The following is a 20,475-nucleotide window of genomic DNA, read 5'->3' as shown; positions in this document are numbered from 1 at the left end:
TCCTTGAGAGCTCTATCCAACTCTTTCTTAAATGAATCCAGAGATTGGGCCTCCACTGCCTTCTCGGGCAGAGCATTCCACATAGCCACCACTCTCTGGGTGAAGAAGTTTCTCCTCATCTCTGCCCTAAATGGCCTACCCCTTATTTTTAAGCTGTGTCCTCTGGTTCGGGAATCACCCATCAGCGGAAGCATGTTTCCTGCCTCCAGAGTGTCCAAACCTTTAATAGTCTTTTACATCTCAATCAGACCCCCTCTCAGTCTTCTAAACTCAAGGGTATACAAGCCCAGTCGCTCCAATCTTTCAACATAAGATAGTCCCACCATTCCAGGAATTGACCTTGTGAACCTACGCTGCACTCCCTCAATAGCCAAAATGTCTTTCCTCAAATTTGGAGACCAGAACTGCACATAATATTCCAAGTGCGGTCTCACCAGGGCACTGTACAGCTGCAGAAGAACCTCTTTGCTTCTATACTCAATCCCTCTTGTTATGAAGGCCAGCATGCTATTAGCTTTCTTCACTACTGCTATAGCTGCATGCTTGCCTTCATTGACTGGTGTACAAGAACACCCAGATCTCTTTGTACTGCCCCTTTACCTAACTTGACTTCATTTAGGTAGTAATCTGCCTTCCTGTTCTTGCCACCAAAGTGGATAACCATACATTTATCCACATTAAACTGCATCTGCCATGCATCTGACCACTCACCTAACCTGTCCAGGTCACCCTGAAATCTCCTAAAATCCTCCTCACATTTCACCCTGCCACCCAGCTTTGTATCATTAGCAAATTTGCTAATGTTACTATTAATACCATCTTCTATATCATTAATATATAGTAAAAAGCTGTTGTCCCAGCACTGATCCCTGCGGTACCCCACTGGTCACCGTCTGCCATTATGAAAGGGAGCTGTTTATCACTACTCTTTGTTTCCTGTCAGCCAACCAATTTTCAATCCAAGTCAGTACTTTGCCCCCAATACCATGCGCCCTAATGTTGCTCACTAACCTCCGATGTGGGACTTTATCAAAGGTTTCTGAAAGTCCAGGTACACTACATCCACTGGATCTCCCTTGTCCATCTTCAGAGTTACATCCTCAAAAAATTCCAGAAGGCTAGTCAAGCATGAATTCCCATTCATAAATCCATGCTGACTCTGACCCATCCTGTTACTGCTATCCAGATGTGTCGTAATTTCATCCTTTATAATTGACTCCAGCATCTTTCCCACCACTGAGGTCAGACTAACTGGTCTATAATTTCCTGCTTTCTCTCTTGCTCCTTTCTTAAGAAGTGGTACAACATTAGCCACCTTCCAATCCGCAGGAACTGATCCTGAATCTATAATCAACAAACATCTCCGGATCTATTCTCATGATGGGAAGAATACACTGTTATAATAGTGGTAAAATATAGACTTTCAGTTTTCAAATTTCATCACATAATATTAATACCTGAGACTTGCATGGACTAAAATAGTTTAAAATGATCAAACAAGAAGCTAGAATGTATGTAGTGATCACCCGACAACAAATTGAGGCAGGTTCAGGAAACCAATGTGGAAGAAATGAAATAGACTAAAGCGTAATAATCATTTTATCTAAAGGTATTGAAATCAGTGTACTGAATCAGGTCTCAAGAAACTTGCATCTTCCGTATTAATTTTCAATTATATCTTAAGTTGAACTTTTTGGACATAAAGGATTGCCTGCAACTATCCAGCTGGAAAGGCAATGATGTCAGACTTTGGAATATAAGGACTGGAAAGCTTTGTTTCTCTTTCTCTGTTGCCTTCCCATCACCTCAAAAGCCAGCACAACAAATCAAGGCAATACCCATTCACTGAGAATGCAAGCTTTCTATCAATGTTACTACTGCTGAGGATGCAAGACATCAACTAAACAGTCAAAGTCTCAGATTCAACTATATCAACCCAAGAACCCTGATCGTTTTTAAGTGGCATATTCTATTGTACTGCACACTGTCTCCCCTTTTTAACTTTTATACATGTATTTATGTGTGCATATTATTGTGGATTGTATTATTTTTCTCAGGGTTACTAAGGAATAAAGTTCTTCTTTCTTTCACTCAAGAAAACTTGCAACTGGCTCTGTAATGATGATCTAATTATTATGTTTTAATTAAATTGTGATGCAGCTGTGTGCTAAAAAACATTTCAAATATTTGTTGCAGTCAACGAAATGGGGTTAAAAAGAGGGGAAGTGATTGATTTCTCTTCACCAGGTCATAACAACATCATATGGATTCAAAGCATAATTATTATATGTAAACATTCAATTAGACAAAGTTAAACTATTCTGTATGCACACTACACATATTTTAGACTGCAGAGATATATACACTAATCTATAATAATATACGCAGTTCTTGTCTTTCTACACTTCTTTGATTATTTGGTGTATGCAGAAATACATGGAGGATAGGCATGCATGGCATACACATAGCTGCCATTGCTTGATCACAGGAGGGCAGCAGCAATACTGGATTGTTGGTGGAGTAAAAGAACAGTGGGGAATATGGGGAACCTGACAACAACACTACCCTTGGCTAGAGGGACTGGGAGTGAGACTGGGAGATAATGGCTTATAAGTGGCTATAAAAAAAAGGGATAGGAACTACAATGGCAGGGAATGCATGGGAGTTATGAGATTGAGATGGACAGGTGTTGGAGCGTAGATCTGTAAATGTGGATGGTATGGAAAAAAATATGGGAGAAGGAAGGAATAGGAATGATGTAAGGATGATAGAATGGAATGATTATAGCGTGAGAGGGATATCATAGGAAGAATGGAATGACAGAGGATGAAATGGCACAGGTAAGTTAAGAGGGATTGAATGACAATAGAGGTATAGTATGGGAAGTGAGGAATAGCATGGGATGGGCATTCCATGAGATGTAGGGATGAACAATAAAGATGGGGCTGAGAGGTGTGGATGTGATGATGGAATTGGATAAGCATATTAACTTGGCTGAAATTTTTAATGACTCTCTACTAGGATTTGAATATTAAAGAATAAAAATCAAATCATGTAGATACTTTCACTGTAAAGGTTTCAATAGACTTAAAAATACAAAGAATTTGTGAGGCATTTGGCCTGACATCTTTTCTTTCTTCTGGAAATATCCACAGCCAGATGTCTCTGGCGAGGGAGCACATCGTGTCCACTGTTACATTTGAGGTCTTCCATAACTGGTGGGTAGAGGAGCAGGAATGTAATTTTAATTTGATTTTTTAATTTTCCTTTTTTGATACTGTTATTTACCATGCATCCCTTCAAAAGTGCCTTCATGTTATTACCTACACAGGGGAGGCAATACCCTAATGTTATTAGCATTAGTCTATCAATCCAGAAACTCAGCTAATGTTCTGAGGATTTGTGTTCAAATCCTGCCAAGACAATGGTGGAATTGGAATTCAGTAAAATTCTGGAGTTCAGAGTCTAATGACAACCATTTGTCAGAAAAGCCCCATCTGGTTTGTTAATGTCCTTTAGGGAATAAAACTGCCATCCTTACCTGGTCTGCCCTACATGTGACTCCAAACCCACAGCAATGTGTGGTTGACTCACAACTGCCTTCTGGGAAATTAGGGATGAGCAATAAATGCTGGCCTAGCCAGAGATGCCCACATCCTGTCAGTAATTTTTAAAAAATGAACTGTCATTGGTTAACATAAAAGAATTAGACATTCGAGGCACTCAAATGTGTGCTCACCATAACATCACATATATTAGAACAGTTTATTTTTAAGGTAACTCCATACACATGTAGATACATTTAAGTTTACAGATAAGATAAAATATGCATTTTCTCAATCTTCAGGAGGATGCATATAAAAGATGTTAATCAAGTATAACAGTCGCATAATATTTTACAGGAAATGTGGGAACATTCAAATTCTTAAACACAGACAAAGATTTAAACAATTTAAATAACTTAAATGCTATTTGAATAAACTGTAGAGGCATGCAGAGCATTTTAACACGATAGGAAAATGCTGAACAGCAAACTCAGAACAGAACTTGGCATAAAATTTAACTTCAAAAAATCCAGGACCTACATGAATATATTAATAAGATCAGTTTACAACACAGTCAAACCATAGAGAGATGAACACACATACATCAACTCTTAAGTCACTCGGACCTCAGTGGAAAATACCGAAAAGAAAACGCATTCAAAATGTTGAAGCATGCCTAAAAAAAATCTGAACACAGTTAAACCCCTCAGCAGAGATAGCCACATCTAAATACACCCAAGCCCTGCATAGAATCATACAAACATCCAAACAGCCTAAAACTCTACAGCAACAAATGAAGAGATCAAAGCACAGTCAAACCTCCAGAGAGACATATACCCACATCTAACTACATGGAAATTCCAGAGGGAATTCTACAAACATCTAACACATTTGAGCTTTACAAAGAGATATAAACACATCAAATGTACCCAAACATCACAAAGGCTAATGTCCACACCCAAACCTCAAGGCAGTACGGTGACATGGTGCATGGAAACTCAATGCATTGTGTCACGGAATGGGATGGTGTGATTTTGAAGCTGCAATCCTTGACACGACAAGCTCCCGGTCTCTGATAGGGTGGCAAGTTGAATCCTCAAGATTCTGGAGAAGAAAACAATAAATAACAAGGGATGAGAACTAGTTACTCCACAGTGATAGAATAAAAACAGAGCGGAGCTTAGGCCTGGTATCTCTCCACAGGATGACAATGGAATTTGAAGTATGAACTGAAGCTTAAGGCCTTGTCTTCAGGAGAGAATGAAAGTGGTGGGATGGCACCTTTGTACCTTTTACAGAAACATACAATTTTATGCACAACAATGCGCGCGCGCACACACACACACAAATGCACACATATTTGTGCATGGACATTCAACACAAACACAAAAGCTAATTTTTGCATTCCATCTGTGGGAGTTTAAACTGCAAGTTGATGTTTTGGAAAAAATACCAGGGAAATGTGAACAGAGATAAACTAATGTCTTCCCACACTATGCTATATTGCAAACTGCAGTGAGATTTTTTGAATGGTTAGCTACCAGGTGGTCAGTTGATCTACTTGGGTGGCTGATTAAGAGTCACTTTCCACCTCATAGTTATTTTACCTACATCAGGGTGATCTTTCATTGTTTGTGAAGACTGACAATTGAAACTGGCTCTGTCCACAAATATGGGCTCCAGTGAGGGCTATTCATTATGGCATTTCACAACCTACAGAAGATACCCCCCCTAACTACCTCCCTGAACCTCCCATCTCCGCCCAGCAGCAATGGATGCACCTGCAGCAACAGTGTTAGCAATGCACCATAATTTCCCAGCCCTATTTCCCAAACTAGCCTCCAGCAAGGCTTTCTCTCTGGTTCAGGCTTTTAGCAATGACTACTGCCAGTAGTGGTGCTGTTGAGACAGCTGAACTACAAACTCGCAGGTTGGCTAGAGCTCTAGGCCTCAACTATTGACATTACCAAATGGTAGCCATGATTGAAGCCTCTTAATTGACTGCTGCTGGCTAAACATAGTTCTGGTGCTTGCTTTCAGAGTTGTACCTGGTTTGGCCCTGATGGTAACTCTCTTGAGAAAATCAAGAGCAAAATAGCACAGACTAACGGTCTACCATGTCTTCACTCTTTTTGTAGTACATCTGTCTATTTAGTTCTATTCCTCATATACCAGCATTTTTATCTCTTTAAAATATTTATTTTTTCTGTTCTAAAATTCAATCCGTATCCACTGCCCTATCAGGATATGTGTTTCAACCACACATTGTTTTAAAAAAAGGTTTTCCTCTGTCTCTTCATTTTTTTTTGGTCAATTACTTTAAGTCCATGAACTTTGGTTATCAACACTTTAATTAGTGGAGTTAGTTTTTTTCTAGTCTATCTAAATACTTCAGGCATTTTGAATATTTCTACTAAATCCTCAATAAGGCTGGTTAGCTTAGGTACCTACATGGCTCACGACTCAGTCAGAATAATTCCAAAAGTACAGGTTCAATTTACACACTGGTCGAAGTAAGCATGGGACCTTTATCTTTACTCTGCCTGTGAGAATGGAAAGCAATGGCAGTTGGTGACAGGCAATAACTGTTGGCCTAACCAGCGACTTTCTCATTTCATAATCAAATGGTAAAAAAAGCTACTAAGAGAAAATAACAAAAAAAAAAGACTCAGGTTGAAACTTCAATTGGTGATGCGCTTGTTTTTTGGTTGGAACACACATGAATGAAGAATAACTTCAGCTTCTCCAATCTATCCACATAGGGGGAATCCTTCACCTCTCATCCATGCAAGTACATTTCTTATGTGCCTTTCCATGACTTGAATGTCCTTCCTAAAGAATGACACCAAGAATGGAATATTATATTCCAGGTATGGTTGACAAAGTAATCCATTTAGATTACCATCCATTCTTTTATACTTAATGTCTATATTTGTCAACCCCAGAAATCCACAGCACAGAATCAGAGAATGGAAACAGCACTGAAAGAGGCCATTCAGTCATCAAGTCTGTGTTGGCTCTCTCACGAGCTTCATGACTTAGTCAATCTCCTGCTTTTTCCTCACATTCTTGCACATTGTTTTTACTAAAGTAATCATCCAATGTCTTCTTGTAAGTCTCAATGGCACCTTCCTCCACCACACGTTCAGGTAGTGTGTTCCAGACCCAAGCCACTCGTTGTGTGGAATAGCTTTTTCTCACATCTCTTTTGCTACATTGATAAATCACTTTACATCTTTTCCCAACTCATTCTCGAACCTTTATGAGCAGGAACAATTTCTCACTGTTTACTCTATCCAGATCTCTCATGATTTTGAATTTCAAATCTCCTCTTAAACTTCTTTTCTCTAAGGAGGATGGTCTCAACATCTCCAATCTTTCCTCATAACTGAAGTTTCTCATCACCAAACTCGTTTTCATGAATCTGTTCTGCATTCTTTCTAATGCACTTACACCCTACTTGCAATGTTGGTGCCCAGACCTGTACACAATTCTCATCTGAGGATCTAACAAGTGTCTTGTGTAAGTTCAGCATGACCTCCTTGCTGTATACTCTGTGTCCCTATTAATAAATCCTAGAATACTATATGTATTATTAACTGCTCTTTTCACCTGTCTTGCCACCTTCAGTGATCGATCCATAGATGCACCAAAACTGGGCCAGTCAGTTAGCTCAGTTGACTGGACAGCTAATTTGCAATGCAGTGGGATGCCACTGGCTGAAGTAACCATGAAGGGTGTTTCTTCTCAGCTTCTCCTCTTGCCTGAGGTATGGTAATTCCTGAGTTGAATCTACCAACAACAGTCTCTTTTTAATGGGAGACCAGTCATTTGGGTTTATGACACCTTATGCTACACCGAGGCCCTCTGCTCCTGTACTCCCTATTTTATATTGTCTGTCCACATTCTTTCTATCAAAATGCAGCAATTCTTCACATTGAATTTCATCTGCCACCTGTCTGTCCATGCCTATGCCTGTTTATGTCCTTTTGGAAATCTACACTGTCCTCATAGTTTACAATTCGAAAAGTTGTAGCATAAGAGCATTGGAACATAAGAACTAGGAGCAGGAGTGGGCCATCTCGAGCATGCTCTGCCACTCAATATGATCATGGCTGATCTTTTTGTGGACTCAGCTCCATTTACATGTACTATCTGAAACTTTGAAATCGTCACCAGCACATCAAGATCTAAATCATTAATATGTCAAGTAAAAGTATGTAACCATATATTAACTACTTTGTTAACCTACCCTGCCATGCTATCATCTAAGATTTGTGTACAAATGCCAAAGTTTCTGTTCCTACGCCACAAAATGTCCACAATAAGATCCATCTGAATAAAACTTTTGGATAAATATAGTTGAATTTGAAGCTGAAAACACATAGATGCTACATTGACATTTTCATTGTAGCTTTGAAAATATGTGAACATACAAACCATATAGTGATAGCTACAAATGAATGTATTAAGAATTTTATTTACATGTAAATTAATTCATGCACATGCAGATTGGCCAGTCCAACCCAAAGGCATGCTGTCACTGTTCCGTCATGCCAAGTGTTCATGAACACTGACACAATTAGTGCACAGCAACATGCCCAATAATGGCACAGAAGCCTCCACACATCCAGAATGGTAAAATGTTCTCACAATCCATCACATACTGGGCTGTTGAATGGAAACTGGCACAATGCTGGCCTTCATTATTATTTAATCCCCCACTCCCAAAACGAATCAGCCAACAGTCTAAAAACTATTGGGAAACACACTCATGTATATTTATATATTATAACTGCATATATAAACACATGTACACACAGCTACTTGGCACTGTTACAAACATGTGAGTTCACGAGGAAACAAAACACAATGCAGCCAGCAATTGGAATGATACGTTCAGGCTTTAGATGAGACCAGTTCCTTTCTTTTTGAAGATTAGTCAATCTGGATCCAGAAAAGTTGCTGGCATATTGGATTGAATTTCCATGAAATATTCAGCATAGCTAAGATCAGTTGACCCATGAAGTATTGGGTTAAAAGCTTCACTTTCTTCCGCAAAAATAGCCAGAGGCTGAATAAAATCCATCTAGAGTGTACAAGTGTTTCAACTGTACTCAGTAAAATTAGGTCTTTTTACTCCAGCCAGTGAGGCGGACAGAAGTGAGCGGTTTATAACAATAGGACTACTAGCATATTCGTCTGAAAAGCTCGGATTTAAACGCTAAAATATAACAAAGAACTACGGACGCTGGAGATGGGAATCAAAAACAGAAATTGCTGGTGGAACTCATCAGGTCTGACAGCACCGGTAGGGAGAAAGCAAGAGTTAACCAATCAAGTCAGACGTGCCGACAGCAATTTCTGTCTTTGGTTCTGAATTAGTCGCGCCGTTGACTTGCATTTATTCTCGATTTTTAAGTATCGTTAACTCATAGAGAACGGAAGGGGCTTGGGACTGGGTTGAAGGGGAAGAGAGTCTGGAAGAGATACTGTGGGCGAAAGACAAACGCAGGAAGGAGGACAAGGGCACAGCGAAAGAGAGACGACGACGAAACTGAGGAAGAAGGGGTGCTTTCCCAGCGTGACTCGTAATAAGTCAGTTCAGCTGAGACCTTTACGTGAGCCTGACTCACGGTCCTTTTCATCACGATGACTTAATGACAACCCCCGTGTTTATCACACAGGCACGTCGTCCGCCACGGAAGCCTGTCAGAACCTATTCTCTGGACCCTGGACTGGAAACTTTAACACGGAATATCTGACCGTGTTGCATCCTTTACGTGATCGCTAACGGCGCCGATTGTAATCCTGGGCCAGAAATGGAAGTGTTTCCTGGGGACATTTATGTGTTTGTTTCGTGTTGTTGATTTCAAAATTTGAAAGCAATGAAGACAAAATAAACTTTTCACCCCCCACCCCTCCCCCAAACAGCGGCCGATGATAACCCATAGATTGCTCTATTCTGTCGTTCGACATAGCCAAGAGACTGGCTATAATACGTGACCCACCGATGGAGCTAGCCTCCCAAATCAGTGTCGGGAGTAACTTGCACGAAATGTATTAGCAATGCAGTTTTACACCAGCCGCTGACAATCTGACCTCTTGTTTTAGTCCTGTTTAAACCCCATTGCTGGGGATATTGTGGAAAACTCATTGCCAGTAATTCCGGTGGTTCCTCCAACCTTCAGAACCGAGTCTTCCCCTCGCCTCTCGTCCTTTTGACGCGGGTCTGTGCTGATGCGTTGTTTAATATGGAACAAAGGAGAGCAGCAACTTCTACCGGCTTGGCATCTCTCACGGACCAAGCCCTCCAACTGGCACTGGATTCACCAGAAGGTCTGCAGCCTAGAGATTTAGGACGGGGGTGGGTTCAGTGAACCGTGCTCATTTGCACTCTGCTTATGACTAGAAGCGAGAGAGTCAGGCAGGTCTATAAATAACGACTTCAATTATTCGACATTTTAACTGTTGGAAGGTCCGATCTGCACAGAATTTCTGCCCCACCAATTTCCCCGCCCCCGCCTCATGTCCAGTCTGGTAACAGACATGTCCTTGCATAAGAGAAAAGATGGAAGGAGCCGGTCCCGAACTCAAGGCTGAGATGCCAAGTCGGCAGGGCTTTTTTTTAAGATTCTATGTTAAAGTATTTCAGGAATTCCTTCTGCAATGGGTTAAGTAGCTGCAAAGACGCAGAGGCACGCATACGTCGATTTCCAATCTCCCCTCCCTCCCCCGCTCCTCTCCCCTTTTGCCGGCTTATTATTTTTTTTCACACGTTTATTTTTCGAATTGTAAACGACCAAAATTCCCCTTCCCCTCCTCCTAACGGCAGGAGGAGAATACGCCTCCTTCTCTCCCCCCACCCCACCTCGCCCCACACACACACACACACACACACTGTCATCTGTTCCGGTCTGACACTCCTGCCAGTTAGCTCCAACCGAGCACAGTGGTCCCTCAAAAGTGAGGCAGCCCTCATATTGCAGCAGTTCAAAGAGGGAGTGAGGAACCGAAGCAGCTCCAGAGCGCCGAGTGTCTCCTGCCTTCAGCACCAGGAGGAACAGAGACAGAGAGGAAACTTCACAACTTCTCAAGTGTAAAGTTTGCAGGAGCAGACACAGATACAGGCTGTCCCAGAGAGAGTGTGAGAGAGAACAGTTTTAACAGGAGCCGGAGCGAAAGGACACCTATCTCATCTGTCCTCTCCTCTCCGCCGATTCCCACACAGCAAGCAGCAACAGTCTCTGCCACCTCCAGCGGGAGTCAGAACCAGTTCCTGCCCATTTAACAAAAGTTCAGTCAAACTTGTTTTGTTTTTTTTTGCAAACCATTTGCTCCCGCAGCCCACTGCCTCCTCGCTGCTCTCCAGTCCCTCTGAGGAAGATGCCTGGCTTTGACCTGCTGACTGGGGTGGTACTGCTGCTGGCTGCGAGCTGGGTGAGGGCATCCCCCACGGTCGCCGCCCAGGACGCGGCACGCTCGGAGTGCCCGAGCTGCTCGCTCCCCACGCTGCAGGGGGACCCGGCCGCCGCTGACACTCAGCTGGTGGAAGCCGTGAAAAGGCACATCCTGAACATGCTGCACTTGAAGAGCAGGCCCAACATCACCCACCCGGTGCCCAAAGCCGCACTTCTGAACGCCTTGAAGAAGCTGCACGTCGGACGAGTGCGGGAAGACGGGAGAGTGGAAATCGAGGAGGACTGGTCCAGCAAGTCAGTCCTGAACGAACCCGAACAAGCGTCGGAGATCATCAGCTTCGCTGAGGCAGGTCAGTCTAGCAAGGAACTTCCCTCCAGCCTCGCACTGCGTCTGCGATTCAGACTAATCAACGCATTGTAAGGGCAATGTGGTTTTATACCGAGTGGATTATTCCCTTTATGCAATATCCACTGTGCAGTACGATCACAGAGGAAAGAGGTTTGGGGCTTCCCAAAGATTTGGGCAAATCTGGATGGGAGATTATTGACAGATTCACAAGAGGTGTTGAAATTATGACGAGTTTTGATGATTAAATAAAATCGAAATGGCTTTCTGTGGCAAGACGGTCTGAGATCAGCAGAAACAGATTGGCGAAAAAAAAATCAGAAAGGGGGAGATTGAAAACAAAAACAGATTTATAATGCTCCGTCTCAAAGCATCAAACAGGCAGATTTCAGAATGAAAATTGACAGCAGCTCAAAGAGCACTTTGCAGGGTTATGATGAAAGACTAATTGGCAGCTCGTTCAAAGATAGATTAGATGGGCCGAATGGCTTTCTCCCCGTGCTATACGATTGTAGGAATTAAGCCCCGGGACCAATAGTGCAGGAAAGCAGTAGATCAGCCAGCAATCGCTTTTATTATTTGGTATTGGTTATTTTTATCTCTTCTCGTTACGTCCCGCTCTAACAAATTCACAATGTGCATGTCTTTGTCCTTGTCCTCTGTGGCTCTCAGGTCCGTCCCAGGATGTCCTGCACTTTCAGATCGCCAAGGAGGAAGAAGGGGACCTTTCCCTGGTGGAGCAGGCCAATATCTGGCTGTACCTGAAGCTCTCCAACAAGTCCAACCGAAGCAGAAGTAAAGTGACTCTGAGACTATCCCAGGAAGGAGAGGGCGGCAAGGCCGTCAGCGAGAAGCAGGTGGACATCAAGAGGAGTGGCTGGCACACGCTACCCGTGTCGAGGACTGTGCAGACGGTGCTGGCCAGTCAGGACCGGTCCCTGATGCTGAAGGTGTCCTGTGACCTGTGTCAGGAAGCTGGCGTCTCCCCGGTGCTGATGGAGCCGGCGGACAAGGAGGAGTCTCACCGGCCCTTCCTGATGCTGCTGGTCCGGGAATCAGCCGCGCACACTCACCGGATCCGCAAGCGGGGTCTGGAGTGCGACGGTAAGGTCAACATCTGCTGCAGGAAACAGTTCTATGTGAATTTCCGAGACATCGGCTGGAGTGACTGGATCATAGCGCCGCCTGGCTACTATGGCAACTACTGCGAGGGCGAGTGTCCCAGTCACATCGCCGGTACCTCGGGCTCGTCCCTCTCCTTCCACTCGGCCGTCATCAACCACTATAGGATCCGAGGTTACAGCCCTTTCAACAACATCAAATCATGTTGTGTCCCCACCAAACTCAGGGCAATGTCTATGCTGTATTACGATGACGGGCACAACATTGTGAAAAAAGACATTCAAAACATGATCGTAGAGGAGTGTGGCTGCTCATAAACCGTGTGAGGTACACATACACACAGGCTCGGACAGAGAGTCACAGAAAGACCGAGAGAAAGAGAGAGAGAGAGAGAGAGAGTCAAAACGGACACATAGTACACAGATCACAGACTTAGGACAATACCCCGGCTGGGTCTCTCCAGAGCTATCAAACTAACTCTAGACTTTTAGACAATTTCACTCGAGGGTCAGGCAGAGCATGGATCGACCTGTACCAAACTCCATGTGGCCCTCACAGCCACCCACCTTTCCGTACCTGTGACTTGACACACCTTCCACTCTGACACACAGACAGCTGGCTTCTTCCGGTGCATTGGTTTTGTTCACATTGTGACACTGAACGGCACTTTTCCAGATAAAAATGCACAAGATCTAACTTTCTGGTTGTTTGAACGCGGGGCAGAGCTTTACCAAGTAGCTGCACTGTTTCCTCCTTTGCAAAACTACTTCCACGTGTGAAAGATGCCTAAGAACAGAACTATGCAATTTTTTTTTGAAAAAAAAGGACTTTCTTTGGTTTACCTAAAAGGAGACGCTTGCTTCTATTGGAAGTAAATATTCAGCTGACGAGAGATACTTGAAAGGAACACGTTCGCCCTGCTGATGGGCTAAACGTTTTTTTTAAACTTTATGACCTTCACGATTTGCACTAGAACGATGCTAGCCTTTCTAACCGTATCTTAAACAGAAGTGTTTGAAAGGACAGGGAACTGCACTCAGAACAGAACAAAACGAGTTTCTATGAAATTTTGTATCAACGGACGAAAACACCAAAGAGATTTGTGTAAATGTTAATTGTGTGATTTCTACAAGGATACTATTTTTAAAAGAAAAACTTTTAAAATGTTTTAAAAAAAAACACCTGTAGATGAATATGGCTGCAGTATCAGGGTTTGGATTTAATACTCAACTGCTTGACACGTCATTACAGATATATCTGGATGTCTGGAAAACACCAACGATCTGACCTGAGTTAAATCCCAGACCCTAGGTGTAGTTTGCACACTGTCTGAAAGCAATTTGGCAAAAGCACTTCTAGCGGTCTGCTTATTTCTTATTTAAAAAAAAGCATCTTAGAAAAAAAACAAAATTCGAACTTTTGCTTAAAAATAGTTGGCCTATTTTTGTAACGACGTCGCCGAGGGCGATTAAAAGTGTTATTAAAGAATCAAATATTGTTCTAGTATTTCATGTGAGATATTATAAACGCTTCATTCACCATAATAGGTTAGCTGTCAATTTAATGAGGCGAAGAACATGGGATACCTGTCATATTTCCCGGCACCAAATTAGTCTTACTGACTTTGATGATTGCCTTTTCGAGTTGATGTATGTGTGTGTGTGTTTTTTAAAGAAATGATGCCAGAAAGTCGTGTTTTAAAGAAGTCATCACAGTCTATCCCCAGTTCCTCCTGACGACATGATTCAGTAGTGATCGTTGCTCAGCAGTTTTTCACTGTGCATTTGACGTGGCGTGGCGTTTTATTGTGGTGATCCTGGCAGGCTTCTGAACTGAATCCCGAACTGTAATGATTCAGTGCTAAAGCCTCTAGCCCTCATCGCCTAACGCGGATGTTAAGACTCTCTGCGGGGGGGGCAGCCAGTGGAGAGTGCTTTGTCATCTGACTGGGTGAGAGGCTGAGCCGGTTGAAGGGAGGCTGGGTGAGGGAGGGGAGAGATCGCTTTGGAGCAACTTGGGACCAAACAGAACTGCAACTTCCAGACTGCACTGCAACGACCTAAACGCATTCCGGAATAACCATTTACTCGGAAGGCGTTTAACACAGCATATTTTTTTAAAATCAAGCATTGAGCTGTGAAATTGGAAATCTTTCTAAGACATTCCATGTAACATACCTGAGACGCTGCTGGTTGTTCCTTAGTCCATGAAAAACAAGCCTTCAGCGTTAAGCACCAAAAAGGAGTCGTTTTATGTGCTTCTTTGGGGTAGATGTATTTTTACACGTCACTGTGCAAAACGGTGAGATAATGTATATATATTTCTTCAATCTAAAAACTTCTATCGCCTTAAAAGACACAGTTTATATTTGTTGGTCTGGTCAAGCGTGTATTTTTTTTTAACAAACAGTTTAGGCAATTATGTAAATCTGACCCAATTAGTTAAATAATTGAACCAAATCGCTATTCATCTTATTGGAGTTGACTCTGTCTCACCCTCACTCTTTCCCAATAGCCATTATCTCACCCCCCCCCCCCCCCCCCACCCCTCCACCCCTCCCTTCTTATCATATCAAGAACTCCCTTTTGAAAGTTGCTCTGGACCTGCTATTACTGTCCTCTTCAAGCAGTGATGGTCATGGCATTAGTAATTCAAAAGCTCAGGCTAATGTTCCAGGGGTGCAGCTTCTATTCCCACTATGGCAGGCAGGGAATTTGACTTCAATGAAAATGCTAGCCTAATGTTGATCAAGTAGCCACTATTTATTGTTGAAAAAGCCTAATTGCTTCATTAATATCCCAGAGGCAACTAAATCTGTTGTCTTTGCCTGGTGTGGTCTACTTGTGACTCCAGACATACAACAGTGTGGTTGACTATTAAATGTTCTCTGAGAAATTAAGAAATTAATAAAGAACTGGCCTAGCCAGTGATGCCCACATTCTATAAACAAATGTAAGGAGCAAGGATTCCAGAAAACTGTGAAGATACAGTACTCACATTACAACTGTATCTTGCACTGTTCTCTGTCTGCCATCTTCAATCACACTTTTGGGTCCTTTTTAAATCTAGGCACTGAGATGTGGAGTAGTGAAATGTAAATGTCAGCACTTATTCAGTTATAACACTGGGTAAAGCTGAGCAGCTTCCACAGTTGGTCTGTTGGGTGAGGCCATGGATGGATTTGTTAAAAAAAGAAGAGAATTTTAACAACAAAGTGTAGCTTTGTTCATGATGAGAATCTGCTGGCATTTCTAAATTTCATTCCAATGTTGCCGCACTAATGTATTTGCAGGCACATTTTTCAGTTTCTCCATTTATTCCTGACACATGATTGACTGAGAAATATACCAATGCAGTTTATGGAAAACTATATAAACTGCGTTGTCAGACCCATTTTTATAGATTATGTTGTAGTGGATGGGAAATAATTGAAAAGACAACTGTTCTCATGCCACCAGAAAATTTCTCAACAGGTTTCCACAGGATGTATTTGCTTATACCAGAACATTTGAAATGTTATTCTTCTTTCAAAAATATAGCATAAATGTTACACAGATATTTTATATCATCTCGCAGTAAATGAAATGACAATCTCTGTTTACCTCTTAGCATTCTGCTGCTACTTTCTATCATTACAGAGAAATTGGTAAACAGATTTTAAAAACTACCCTAACTGTTGTTGTTTTATTTTGACTTAAAGTGCACCTTATCTAGACCAACAATCCAAAATTATCTTTTGTTTCCTGTGCATTTGAAATATAATGCTTCAAAGCAATGTTTGTTAGGCTAATACAATTTCAAATGTAAAATTAATTTATGCACTTAATTGTGTAAACCGTATAATTTGATCATTTAATATTTATTGTATAAACAGTAAATAAATGTTTATTTTTCAGTTGCATAAAGGGATATTAACATATGTTGCAAAATAATAGATGAAGTTTGTGGAATAAAGCTGTTACCAGCAAAAACATTGACTTAAGCACAGCCTCGAAGTCAGTGTATTTCCCGCACCGAACAGCAAATAGGCAGTTCAAACAGCCTCATACTATTTGCCAAAATTCAGTTAGACCTCTGCTATTTGTTTCTGGCAGGAAATGAAGTAACTTAATTTGGCCTGTTTCACATCTCAGTGGCAGCACATATCCCTCCCAGTCACAAAATCATGGGCCACTCAAGCGCCACTCAAGAGACTGGAGTACCATATCCAGCCTCACAATTCAGTAAAATACCAACAAATCAATTGTTTCTTAAATGAAGTCGTACACCCAGCTCCTGTCTACCATCTCTGGTGGGTGTAAATTATTCCATGGCACTTTTCAAAGAAGAGCAGAGTGGTTTCATGATGTGTTGCATTCAGTCCTTAATGAACATTATTAGATTATCTAGTAATTTATTGCTATATGTGGAATCTTACTGTGTGAAAAAAAAGCATCCACAGTTCCAACATTGCAATAATGCCTTTATTCAAGAGGAACCTTTTTGGCTGTAGAGATTTTTGGGGCACCCTGGGATGTGAAAGGCATTTTATAAACATAGGTCTTTCTTCCTTTTACTGTATAAGACAATAATCTCCTCCTACACCCATGTTATTCAAACGTGACATGAACAAAAGTGTCAGGTTCATTACTGTCCAATTCACATCTTGTGTCTAAATTATTTTGAAAGGAGTAAGTTTATAAAATGTGACTTGAATTTGATGTCTTTGGAAAGAATTAGGTTTCTGAGTACATAATTCTATCTTTATGTAAACATCAGTGTCATCCACAATAAATGAAAGAAAACAATACTGTTTTAAAAACTTATGTTTGTTCCATTGTGCAGAGATGTCACTGGTCCTAACAGTTGACTAAAATTAAAACAAAATCTGAACTTATTTTAGGTTTTCATCACACTGTGGAATTTTACTTCTCAGTTAGTTAAAACACTCAGTCCACCCTACATGTAAAGTCACACACTGATACATTCCATTGATTCATAACATTTGAAACCTAAGTTATAAATGTAAAAGCTGTGTAGGCCATTTACTGAGCAAAGTTATCCTTTTCCAGATGATTCTGAGGTGAAGAATTTTGTCCATTTTTTGCTGTTTAAATGCTGTTATGCATAATATTGAATCATGCAAAAGGTGCACTACCACCATACGTAATACCCATCTTTCACTTGCATTGGTGTGAAGCCTATACTTATTCCATGGGTAACTACCATGTTAGGCTGATGTCTTTGTGTTAGACAGTATGCCAGAGTGATAAAATCAACTGTTACATCTGTACACAGGCCAATGCTGACCTATCCCTTCCATTGTCCTTAAAATGCACAAGTTTATGCTTCTCCAGAAGACAGTGAGAACAATTTGAAAGTACAATTCAGCTTCATCTTGAACAAAACATTCAATCAGTTTTTAATTTGAGCAACATAAATTAAAAACATTTGGGGTCAACCTGTTGCTTGTTTGCAATACAATACAATACAAGACTTCATCAACTGCTAGCTGAACCAACAAGGTTCACATTACTCCACGGATAATTGATCATCTTGACTGCTTCACTTAGGAAACTTACTGAAAACGTTTGAAATTCTTCTCATTTATCTTAAGAACTTTCTGCAAGTCAGTGTCCTATCGGCCACAAAGAAGTAATATAGACTGGCAACAAGGCTAACTGTGGCTCATAGTAAAAAGATGGGCATTTTTACAAGTTCAATCCTAGCGCTTTCTGGGTTCCCAGCTTCACCATTTCAAACCAACATTTTACATTTGGTCAAGAAAACTAGCCCTCCAAATAGAGAAAGAATCTGCAGCAAGTAGCCCACATTCTGTTTCTCAAATGCCCATCAATCATCTACAAGGCACAAGTGGAATATTCCCCACTTTTCTAAATAAGACTCAAGAAACTTGGCAGCATCCAAGACAAAGCAGCCTGCTTGATTGGCACTTCATCCATCATTTCCAACATTCACATCCTTTACCACTGATGCACAATGATGGCAGGGGATACCACATATAAGCTATACTTCAGTTACTCATCAAGCCTCCTTAGACAGGACCTTCCAAACCTGCAACCTTTCTCACCTAGAAGGTTAAGGACAGCAAATACATGGGAACTCTACCATCTGCAAGTTCCTTTCCAATGACCACTGTATCATTCAAAACAATATTGCACTTCCTTCACTTTGACTGGGTCAAAATACGGGAACTTCCTAACCTACCCTTTGTGATGTCCAGATCTCAGGTGAGGTTCTCCAGTATGCTGTGGTTTAAGATGGAATGCCCTGAAGCATTAAGCTCTGACATTGGCACGAAAAACATAGGTAGGAAGAGGAATGCTATCCTCAAGGCAGATCTTAGGGAATTTGGAAGAAAATTAAAAAAGCAAGATCTCAAGAGCAGTAATCTCAGAATTCATCCCTGCACCTCATGCTAGTGAATATCAGACCAGGAGGATTGATTAATTGAATATGTGGCTGGAGATCTCGTATAAGAGAGAGGGCATCAGATTTCGGAGAGATTGGGATCAAATTTAGAACAGATGAGACCAATACAATCTGAATGGATTGCACCTTAATATGACTGGCACTGAGACTCTCACAGGGAGATTTGCTGATGTTGATTGGATGGGTTTAAACTCGATTGCCAAGTGGATGGGAACCTAAGGGCTAACCCAAATTAGAAGGAAATGAAGTTAATAAAAAGAAATTGAAAAGGTCCTAGGGAGATGAGAAGATGAGAGAAACAAGGTAATGTACTATGTGTGCTTTGAAAGTGAAAAGATATAGACTGTAGGGAAATAGATGGTGACACCTTAAAAAATGTCCATCTTACAGAGGAGGAAGTGCTGAATGTCTTGAAACACATAAAGGTGGACAATTCCCCAGGACCTGATTAGGTGTACCCTAGAACTCTGTGGGAAGCTAGAGAAGTGATTGCTGGGCCTCTTGCTGAGATATTTGTATCATCAATAGTCATAGGTGAGGTGTCCATAAGACCATAAGTAGATAAGACATAGGAGTGGAAGTAAGGCCATTCAGCCCATCGAGTCCACTCCGCCATTCAATCATGGCTGATGGGCATTTCAACTCCACTTACCCGCATTCTCCCTGTAGCCCTTAATTCCTTGTGACATCAAGAATTTATCAATCTCTGCCTTGAAGACATTTAGCATCCCGGCCTCCACTGCACTCTGCAGCAATGAATTCTACAGGCCCACCACTCTCTGGCTGAAGAAATGTCTCCGCATTTCTGTTCTGAATTTAACCCCTCTAATTCTAAGGCTGTGTCCACGGGTCCTAATCTCCTCGCCTAACGGAAACAATTTCCTAGCGTCCTACTGTCGGCAGACTGGAGGTTGGTTAACTTGGTGCCACTGTTTAAGAAGGGTGGTAAGGACAAGCCAGGGAACTATTGACCAGTGAGCCTGACGTAGGTGGTGGGCAAGTTGTTGGAGGGACTCCTGAGGGACAGGATGTACATGTATTTGGAAAGGCAAGAACTGATTAGGGATAGTCAACATGGCATTGTGCACGGGAACTCATGTCTCACAAACTTGATTGAGTTTTTTGAAGAAGTAACAAAGAGGATTGATGAGGGCAGAGTGGTAGATGTGATCTATATGGACTTCAGTAAGGCATTCAACAAGATTCCCCATGGGAGACTGATTAGTAAGGTTAGATCTCACGGAAAACAGGGAGAACTAGCCATTTGGATACAGAATTGCCTCAAAGGTAGAAAACACAGGGTGGTCGTGGAGGATTGTTTTTCAGGCTGGAGGCCTGTGACCAGTGGAGTACCACAAGGATCGGTGCTGGGTCCTCTACTTTTGGTCATTTATATAAATGAGTTGGATGAAAGTATAAGAGGTACAGTTCGTAAATTTTCAGATGACACCAAAATTGAAGGTGTAGTGGACAGTGAAGAAGATTACCTCCAATTACAACAGGATCTTGATCAGCTGGGAAGTGGCAGATGGAGTTTAATTCAGATAATTAATTCACTTAATGGTAAGGTCCTAGGGAGTGTTGCTGAACAATAAGACCTTGGAGTGCA

At 41.7% G+C, this 20,475-nt stretch overlaps 1 protein-coding gene across 1 annotated transcript; it reads left to right on the top strand.

The window, feature by feature from the left end:
- The first annotated feature begins 10,445 nt into the window (after positions 1-10,445).
- Positions 10,446-13,835, top strand: LOC132811892 (inhibin beta A chain-like). Its single transcript, XM_060822857.1, has 2 exons — positions 10,446-11,316; positions 11,985-13,835. The coding sequence occupies exons 1-2, from the start codon at positions 10,932-10,934 to the stop codon at positions 12,749-12,751; spliced, it is 1,152 nt and encodes a 383-aa protein (XP_060678840.1). The 5' UTR covers positions 10,446-10,931; the 3' UTR covers positions 12,752-13,835.
- Positions 13,836-20,475: the final 6,640 nt, after the last annotated feature.

This window comes from Hemiscyllium ocellatum, chromosome 4, assembly GCF_020745735.1.
Source record: "Hemiscyllium ocellatum isolate sHemOce1 chromosome 4, sHemOce1.pat.X.cur, whole genome shotgun sequence".
NCBI lineage: Eukaryota > Metazoa > Chordata > Chondrichthyes > Orectolobiformes > Hemiscylliidae > Hemiscyllium > Hemiscyllium ocellatum.
The sequence above is the reverse complement of the archived record's forward strand: the minus strand, read 5'-3'. Positions and strand labels throughout refer to the sequence as shown.

Bases quoted from the DNA above. Each gene is read 5' to 3' on its own strand.
- LOC132811892 (XM_060822857.1), top strand. From the start codon at position 10,932: ATGCCTGGCTTTGACCTGCTGACTGGGGTGGTACTGCTGCTGGCTGCG. The intron at 11,317-11,984 runs GTCAGTCTAGCA...TGTGGCTCTCAG, and splicing joins CATCAGCTTCGCTGAGGCAG to GTCCGTCCCAGGATGTCCTG.